The 9,989-nt window shown below is 39.3% G+C and overlaps 1 protein-coding gene across 1 annotated transcript in view; it reads left to right on the top strand.

The window, feature by feature from the left end:
• The window catches only part of LOC102181821 (sperm-associated antigen 16 protein), a 1,088,062-nt gene continuing 1,079,860 nt past the window's right edge, over positions 1,788-9,989 (top strand). The window contains exon 1 of the mRNA XM_005676499.3: positions 1,788-1,988. Coding sequence (XP_005676556.1) covers positions 1,862-1,988 — 127 coding nt within the window. The 5' untranslated portion in view covers positions 1,788-1,861. The remainder of the gene's footprint in view (positions 1,989-9,989) is intronic.

The raw sequence follows: 9,989 nt of genomic DNA, 5'->3' as shown, positions 1-9,989 counted from the left end.
TTGTACGATTTATTTATTTATATTTTTTGGCTCTTTTAAGAAGAATCTTATCCATTTCTTCTCCACTGTAAGCAGTGAATATTGGTCATAATTTATCTGTTTTCTTATTGTTAGGTAGGAAGTTAGTCATGAGCAAGGAGGGGAGGCCTGGCTGAAAAGGATGCCAGCTGATCTCAAAAACCCATCTCAGGCACACCCAGGAGAGCTCACAGATGTGCTACAAAATAACCACAGAGACTTTACTAACTCCTGCACATGAGCTGCAGACACACAGTGGATACAAAAAAACCACTGGGGTTTTTCAAAGTAACCTAAGCAGCAAGGAGACCATTAAGGATTTTTAAATATTCTACATCTGATTATAACAGACTGAATTATGGAATGACATAAACACAGTCTGCTGTTATATAATGTGCAAATGTCAATCAGCCTTGAGTGTATGCCCATTTGCATTCCCTTTCATTGATTGGTGGTGGGAAAAAGCCCTATTTTGCACAGGGCATAACCAGAAGGAGGAGACTGGAAATATAAAAAGGGGGGATGCCAACAGGGAAAAACAAGCTTCCTTTAAGTTTGGCCTGCTCTCATATTTTGAAAGTGTTCGTCTAATAAAATTTCTGTCTGCTCGAGCTAAACTGAGCTATAAACACTTTAGTCCATCATTCCAAATTTTTGTGGTGATGAGGTAAGAACTGAGGGAGAAAAATAAACTGACCTGACATTATGATTCTTGTTGCTGATGATTCTTTGTGACCCGGTGGACTGCAGCATGCCAGGCTTCCCTGTTCTTTACTGTGTCCTGGAGCTTGCTCAAACTCATGTCTATTGAGTCAGTAATGCCCTCCTACCATCTTATCCTAGATAAGGATGAGATCATCTCTCATCCCTCATCCCTTTCTCCTTCTGCCTTCAATCTTTCCCAGCATTAGGATCTTTTCCAATGAGTTGGCTCTTCACATCAGGTGGCCAAAGTATTGGAGTTTCAGCTTTAGTATCTGTCCTTCCAGTGAATATTCAGGATTGATTTCCTTTAGGATTGACTGGTTTGATCTCCTAGCAGTCCAAGGAACTCTTGAGAGTTATCTCGAACATATCTCCCTTTTTGAGTATTTGACATTTCTAAATGTATTTAAGTTTTGCCTTAGAATTTTTTTGTATATATTTAAATTTCTTATAAATTTAATATCCAATTGGGGATCGGCTAACTTATTTAATATTTTAAGTATATTTTATAAACATATATTGAAAATGTTTGATATATTGAACATTGTTTTGGGGAGGGTAACTTTGCTTTTAATAGTGATATAAATTGAAAATATCCAATGAAACCATTTTATAAAGCTCTTTTGGAGTGGAGCTTTTATAAAGCTCTATTTAGATGTCTATTACACTTCTCTTTCAAAAAAAAATTAAATTTCTGAACAAGAAAGATTCACTTTTGTAGGTAGAGACCTTGCTTCTACATGACCTTTAGTATTTCTCATATATTTCATTTAATCTATATTTTAGTAAGGTGGATATTAAAATTATTGTTTTAGAGAAGATAAAACAAAGGCTTGATGCTTTTGAATTGTGGTGTTGGAGAAGACTCTTGAGATCCCCTTGGACTGCAAGGAGATCAATCCAGGGTTGAGTGTTAGGGTAACTAGGGAACCGAGGTTGCCCCGGTAACGTAGGAAGCGCGTAGGAAGCGTGGAGGGCTTCAACACTCAGGGCTCTAGGCAGCCCTTCCGCGCCCGCGCGGTGGGGGGGTGGAGGCTAGACTCTCGCGAGAGCTGTGTCTGCGTTCTACTCTACGTCTTCGCGGTTGGCCCTAGGGCTGCGGCGGCCAGTCACCGGCAAGGCTCCCGGACCGTTTCAGATGGCTACTCAGCAAGGGACGCCCTCCTCGGCCTTGCGGGTCCTGGAAGAAGCGCTGGGCATGGGCGTGTCGGCTGCCGGGGACACCGCGGAGGCGGTGGCTGCTGAGGGTGCCTACTACCTGGAGCGTATCCTTCGCGTGTAGGCGCGGCTCCCAGACGCTGGCCGCGGTAACGGGTGTTGGGAGCGAGGGCGCCCTTTGAAGCCTGGGATCCACCAGCTGGTAGAGGCGCCTGTTGGATCTCACGGTGATCTTTCCAACACCGCGACCCCGGAAACCTGCCCACTGTAATTTTTCGCCTTGTTGTAGTTATAGGCTGGTGTGTTCCTGTTGGAAAAAGTTCGTGGTCACCACTCAGTAAACTTTGCAATTTTGTTTAAAGTAGCCCCACAAATTAATCCAACCCTCCTTTCACTCAGTGGTTTTCTTAAACACGGAATGCCGTGAAAATAAATTCCGTAGGGGAACGTCCGGAGGTTAAGGAAAAAACCGCTCCGTTTACGCTTTAACATCAGGATATCCAGTCTGTAGATGGCCCAGTTGTCCAGTGCTTCTATGATTTGTTTTGGTAGCAGCGACCAGCTGGATAGTTTCATTGTGGGCTACTTAATGATGATAGCTTTTTACCCCTTTTAGCAACTAAATGGTATCCTGGTGAGCTGACAAGTCTCAGCGATGCTATGAAGAAATCAGATAAGACAGAGACGAACAGTTATCAATGGAAATAACTAGAAAAATTGAATAGCCACATGTGGATGTGTAGGCTCACTATTTTTGGGTAAAACTTTTGAGCTCCCCTTCTGTAAATTAATGGTACGAGAGAGGGGGAGGGATCATTAGAAAGGTAACTACTCTATTCTTCTGGCAGATAAGAGAGAGATAGGTAATCTGTTTTATTCTTAAAGGTATCAAGGAAACTGCAGAATCTGTTTTTTTTGTTGTTCAAATATAATCCACCTGGATTTAATTCAAGATTTCAGAGATCCAGCAATGATTCATTTTGTAGGTTTTTAAACTGATTAACCTGTCCTGACTCAGGCCCAGTACACATCCCTGCTACAAAGAGCTTTGAAGAACTTGATTAAAAAGCTCAGAGAAAATATATGTAGTTTATTCAATACGGACATATTTATAGGAGTGTGTTTGAATAATTTGAAAGCAATTTGAGAGAAAGATGTGGGTGCTTTAGTGTTTTAAGTGAGGTTTCGTATTCTGTTCTCCTGACCCTTAACAAGCTGTCTTTTCCAGTAATAATCCTTTTTAAATTCAGAAACAATTCAGTGACTCTTTCATAGCTGATTTATGTCTAAAACATGAAGTTATTCAATACCCATGTTAGTGATAACCAGGCATCTTATATCTGCCTGCATTAAAACGATTTCTGTCACAGTGTTTTGAGTGTTAACATGAGACAAATAGTGAGGTAAGTTTTTGCAAACATCTTTATGAAATAAGTCATAAGACTCCAATATAGTAGAACTTTCACTAATGAAAATCTGCTTTACTGAATTTGCATGGAGGTCACTGAGTTGCAACTGCAAACATATTAGACTTTTCCAAGTAATCACATTTACAAATATAAGCAACTATAGCTTTTTCAGGTCAGTAACTCAGTCATGTCCAACTCTTTGCGACGCTATGAACCACAGGATGCCGGGTCTCCCTATCCATCACCAACTGCTGGAGTCTACCCAAACCCATGTTCACTGAGTCGGTAATATCATCCAACCATCTCATCCTCTGTCGTCCCCTTCTCCTCCTGCCCTAAATCTTTCCCAGAATCAGGGTCTTTTCAAATGAGTCCGCTCTTCCCATCAGGTGGCCAATATATTGGAGTTTCAGCTTGAACGTGAGTCCTTCCAATGAAATCCCAGGAATGATCTCCTTTAGGATGGACTGGTTAGATCTTCTTGCAGTCCAATGGGCTCTCAAGAGTCTGCTCCAACACCACAGTCAAAAGCACAATTCTTCAGCAGTCAGCTTTCTTTATATTCCAACTCTCACATCCATACATGATGAATGGAAAAACCGTAGCCTTGACTAGATGGACCTTTGTTGGCAAAGCAATATATCTGCTTTGGAATATGCTGTCTAGGTTAGTCATAACTTTCCTTCCAAGGAGTAAGTATCTTTTAATTTCATGGCTGCAATCGCCATCTGCAGTGATTTTGGAGCCCCCAAAAATAAAGTCAGCCACTGTTTCCCCATCTATTTCCCAAGTGATGGGACCAGATGCCATTATCTTCGTTTTCTGAATGTTGAGCTTTAGGCCAACTTTTTCATTCTCCTCTTTCACTTTCATCAGGAGGCTCTTTAGTTCTTCTTCACTTTCTGTCGTAAAGGTGGTGTCATCTGCATATCTGAGGTCATTGATACTTCTCCCAGCAATCTTGATTCAAGCTTGTGCTTCCTCCAGCCCAGTGTTTCTCATGATATACTCTGCATATAAGTTAAATAAGCAGGGTGAAAATATATAGCCTTGACATACTCCTTTTCCTATTTGGAACCAGTCTGTTGTTCCATGTCCAGTTCTAACTGTTGTTTCCTGACCTGCATACAGATTTCTCAAGAGGCAGGTCAGGCGGTCTGGTATTCCCATCTCTTTCAGAATTTTCCACAGTTTATTGTGATCCACACAGTCAAATGCTTTGGCATATTCAATAAAGCAAAAGTAGATGTATTTTCTGAAACTCTCTTTCTTTTTGGATGATCCAGCAGATGTTGGCAATTTGATCTCTGGTTCCTCTGCCTTTTCTAAATTCAGCTTGAACATCTGGAAGTTCACACATTGCTGAAGCCTGGCTTGGAGAATTTTGAGCTACTTTACTAGCGTGTGAGATGAGTGCAATTGTGTGGTAGTTTGAGCATTCTTTGGCATTGACTTTCTTTGGGATTGGAAGGAAAACTGACCTTTTCCAGTCCTGTGGCCACTGCTGAGTTTTCCAAATTTGCTGACATATTAAGTGCAGCACTTTCACAGCATCATCTTTTAGGATTTGAAATATCTCAACTGGAATTCCATCACCTCCACTAGCTTTGTTCGTAGTGATGCTTCTTAAGGCCCACTTGACTTCAGATTCCAAGATGTGTGGCTCTAGGTGAGTGTGAGTGATCTTTTTTTGTACAGTTCTTCTGTGTATTTTTGTCACCTCTTAATATCTTCTGCTTCTGTTAGGTCCAAACCACTTCTGTCTTATATTGAGCCCCATCTTTGCATGAAGTGTTCCCTTGGTATCTCTAACTTTCCTGAAGAGATCTCTAGTTTTCCCCATTCTATTGTTTTCCTCTATTTCTTTGCATTGATCACTGAGGAAGGCTTTCTTATCTCTCCTTGCTATTCTTTGGAACTTTGCATTCAGATGCTTATATCTTTCCTTTTCTCCTCTGCTTTTTGCTTCTCTTCTTTTCATAGCTATTTGTAAGGCCTCCTCAGACAACCATTTTGCTTTTTTGCATTTCTTTTTCTTGGGAATGGTCTTGATTCCTGTCTCCTGTACAAGGTCATGAATCTCTATCCATAGTTCATCTGGCACTCTATCTATCAGATCTAGGCCCTTAAATCTATTTCTCACTTCCACTGTATAGTCATAAGGGATTTCATTTAGGTCATACCTGAATGTTCTAGTGGTTTTCCCCACTTTCTTAAATTTGAGTCTGAGTTTGGCAATAAGGAGTTCATGATTTGAGCCACAGTCAGCTCCTGCTTTTGATTTTTGCTGACTGTATAGAGCTTCTCCATCTTTGCCTATAAAGAATATAATCAGTCTGATTTTGGTGTTGACCATCTGGTGATGTCCATGTGTAGAGTCTTCTCTTGTGTTGTTGGAAGAGGGTGTTTGCTGTGACCAGTGTGTTCTCTTAGCAGAACTCTATTAGCCTTTGCCCTGCTTCATTCTGTATTCCAAGGCCAAATTTGCCTGTTACTCCAGATGTTTCTTGACTTCTTACTTTTCCATTTCAGTCCCCTATAATGGAAAGGAAATTTTGGGTGGTGTTAGTTCTAGGTATTGTAGGTCTTCATAGAACCATTCAACTTCAGCTTCTTCAGCATTACTGGTTGGGGCATAGACTTGGATTACCAGGATATTGAATGGTTTGCCTTGGAAATGAACAGAGATCATTCTGTCGTTTTTGAGATTACATCCAAGTACTGCATTTTGGACTATTTGTTGCCTATAATGGCTTTTTAGGATTTTTCTTTTTAATTGAAGTAAAACTGATGTACAGTATTATATTAGCAGGATACAGGATGCTTGAGTCTGGTGCACTGGGACGACCCAGAGAGATGGTATGGGGAGGGAGGTGGGAGGGGTGTTCAGGATTGGGAACTCATGTACACCCATGGTGGATTCATGTTGATGTATGGCAAAACCAATACAGTATTGTAAAGTAAAATAAAAATAAAAAAATGTTAGTTTCAGGCGTACAACATAGTGATTCATTATTTTTATACTTTATGAAATAATTGCCACTAGAAGTCTAGTTACTTAGTCGCCATACAGAGTTTTGCAATATTATTGATTATATTCCCTATGCTGTACATTACTATACTATGACATATTTATTTTATAACTGGGAGTTCGTACCTCTTAATTCCTGACATATTTTTCATCAATCTCCACATCTCCCTGATATCTGGCATCCATTAGATTTTTTCTCTCTTGAGACTACTTCTGTTGAGCTTGGTTTTTTTTTTTTATTTTTAATTTTAAAATTCTACATATAATTGAAACCATACAGTATTTGTCATTTATTTAGTATGATACCCTGAAGGTCCGTACATGTTGTTTCAAATGGCAAGATTTTAGTTTTATTATGGCTGAGTAGTATTCCATAGTATTTATGTGTACCATATCTTCTTTATCCATTCACCTGTTGATGGACACATAGGTTATTTCCATATATTGACTATTGTAAATAATGCTGAAATAAACATAGACTACATATATCTTTTCAAATTAGTGTTTTGTTTTCTTCAGACAAGTACACAGAAGTGAAATGTCTTGATCATATATTAGTTCTCTTTTTAAATTTTTAAGGAAACTTTGTACTGTTTTCCATAGTAGTTGTACCAATTTACATTCCTGTGAACAGTGCATGAGGGTTCCCTCTTCTTCACATCTTCACCAGCACTTGCTATTTCTTGATTTTTGGTAATAGCTATGCTGACAGGTGTGAGGTGATATCTCACTGTGGCTTTCATTTGCATCTCCCTGATTAAATATTTTGAAACTTTATCATATGTATGTTGGCCATCTATATAATCCTTGAAAAAAATGTCTATAGGCCCTTTGCTCATTTTTAATTGGATTATTGACCTTTTTGATGTTGAGTTTTATGAATTCTATACTTATTTTGGATGTTAATTCCTTTTCAGATATAAGATTTGCAAATATCATCTCCCATTCAGTAGACTGCACTTTCTCTTTTCATCTTATTGGGTTTTTTTTGTTGTTGTTATGCAAAAGTTTTCTAATTTGATGTAGTCTCATTTGTTTATTTTTGCTTTTGTTCCTTTTGCCTGAGGAGACAGATCCAAAAAATCACAGAGCATACTATTGCCCATGTTTTCTACCGAGGTTTTATGGTTAAGGTTTTATATTTAAGTCTTTGATCCATTATGAGTTTATTTTTGTATATGGTGAAAGAAAATGGTCCAGTTTCATTCTTTTGCTTATGTCTATTTAGTTTTCCCAGAACCATTTAAAAGAGGCTGTATTTTCTTCACTGTATAGTTTTGCTTCCTTGATTGAGTGTCCATATAAATATGGGTTTATTTCTGGGCTCTGTATATTTTTAAATTTATATATCTGTTTTGTGACAGTTTCTTACATTTTTGATTATAAAGCTTTTTAGCAGTGTGATAATTCCAGCTTTGTTTTTATATATTAAGATTGTTTTGATATTCAGGATATTTTGTGTTTCCATACAAATTTTAGGTTTGTTGAACAACAGACTTGTTCCAAATAGGAAAAGGAGTATGTCAAGGATGTATATTGTCACCCTGCTTATTTAACTTATATGCAGAGTACATCATGAGAAACGCTGGGCTGGAAGAAACACAAGCTTGAATCAAGATTTCCAAGAGAAATAAAAATAACCTCAGATATGCAGATGACACCACCCTTATGGCAGAAAGTGAAGAGGAACTAAAAAGCTTCTTGATGAAAGTAAAAGAGGAGAGTGAAAAAGTTGGCTTAAAGCTCAACATTCAGAAAATGAAGATCATGGCATCCGGTCCCATCACTCCATGGGAAATAGATGGAGAAACAGTGGAAACAGTGTCAGACTTTATTTTTGGGGGCTCCAAAATCACTGCAGATGGTGACTGCAGCCATGAAATTAAAAGACGCTTACTCCTTGGAAGAAAAGTTATGACCAACCTAGATAGCATATTCAAAAGGAGACATTACTTTGCCAACAAAGGTCTGTCTAGTCAAGGCTATGGTTTTTCCAGTAGTCATATATGGATGTGAGAGTTGGACTGTGAAGAAGGCTGAGCGCCAAAGAATTGATGCTTTTGAACTGTGGTGTTGGAGAAGACTCTTGAGAGTCCCTTCGACTGCAAGGAGATCCAACCAGTCCATTCTGAGGGAGATCAACCCTAGGATTTCTTTGGAAGGAATGATGCTAAAGCTGAAGCTCCAGTACTTTGGCCACCTGATGCAAAGAGTTGACTCATTGGAAAAGACTTTGATGCTGGGAGGGATGGGGGGGCAGCAGGAGAAGGGGACGACAGAGGATGAGATGGCTGGATGGTATCACTGACTGAATGGACGTGAGTCTGAGTGAACTTCGGGAATTGGTGATGGACAGGGAGGCTTGGCGTGCTGCGATTCATGGGGTTGCAAAGAGTTGGGCACGACTGAGCGACTGAACTGAACTGATGATAAATGTTATTGATGTTTTGATAGGGATTTTATTGACTCTGTATAGTGCTTTGAGTAGTATGCATATTTTAGCAATATTTATTCTTTCTATCCATGAGCCAAAGATGGAGAAGCTCTATACAGTCTGCAAAAATAAGACTGGGAGCTGACTGTGGCTCAGATCATGAACTCCTTATTGCCAAATTCAGACTTAAATGGAAGAAAGTAGGGAATACCACTAGGCCATTCAGGTATGACCTAAATGAAACCCCTTATGACTATACAGTGGAAGTGAGAAATAGATTCAAGGGATTAGATCTGATAGAGAACCTTAATAACTATGGACGGAGGTTCATGACATTGTACAGGAGGCAGTGATCAAGACCACTCCCGAGGAAAAGTAATACAAAAAGGAAAAAATAGTTGTCTGAGGCAGCCTTACAAAGCTGAGAAAAGAAAAGACATGAAAGGCAAAGGAGAAAAGGAAAGATATACTGATATGAATGTAGAGTCCCAAGGAAAAGCAAGGAGAGATAAGAAAGACTTCCTAAGTGAACAATGCACAGAAATAGAGGAAAAAAATAGAATGGGAAAGACTAGAGATCTCTTCAAGAAGATTAGAGATATCAAGGGAACATTTCATGCAAAGATGTGCTCAATCAAGGACAGAAATGACATGGACCTGACAGAAGCAGAAGATATTAAGAAGAGGTGGAGAGAATGCACAGAAAACTATACCAAAAAGATCTTAATGACCCAGATAACCATGATGGTATGATCACTCACCTAGAGCCAGATATCCTGTAAAGCAAAGTCAAGTGGGCCTCAGGAAGCATCACTAAAAAAATGCTAGTAGAGGTGATGGAATTCCAGTTGAGGAATTTCAAATCCTAAAAGATGATGCTGTGAAAGTGCTGCACTCAATATGCCAGAAAATTTGGAAAGCTCAGCAGTAGCCACAGGACTGGAAAAGGTCAGTTTTCATTCCAATCTCAAAGAAAGGCAATGCCAAAGAATGTTCAACTACCATACGTTTGCACTCATCTCCCATGCTAGCAAAGTAATGCGAAAAAATCTCCAAGCCAGGCTACAACAGTACATGAACTGTGACCTTCCAGATGTTCAAGCTGGATTTAGAAAAGGCAGAGGAACCAGAGATCAAATTGCCAACATCTGTTGGATCATCGAAAAAACAAGAGAGTTCCAGAAAAAATACATGTGCTTTACTGAGTAAGCCAAAGCTTTTTACTATGCGGATC

Source organism: Capra hircus, chromosome 2 (genome assembly GCF_001704415.2).
Source record: "Capra hircus breed San Clemente chromosome 2, ASM170441v1, whole genome shotgun sequence".
Taxonomy (NCBI): domain Eukaryota; kingdom Metazoa; phylum Chordata; class Mammalia; order Artiodactyla; family Bovidae; genus Capra; species Capra hircus.
This window is presented reverse-complemented; position numbering and strand designations above follow the sequence as displayed.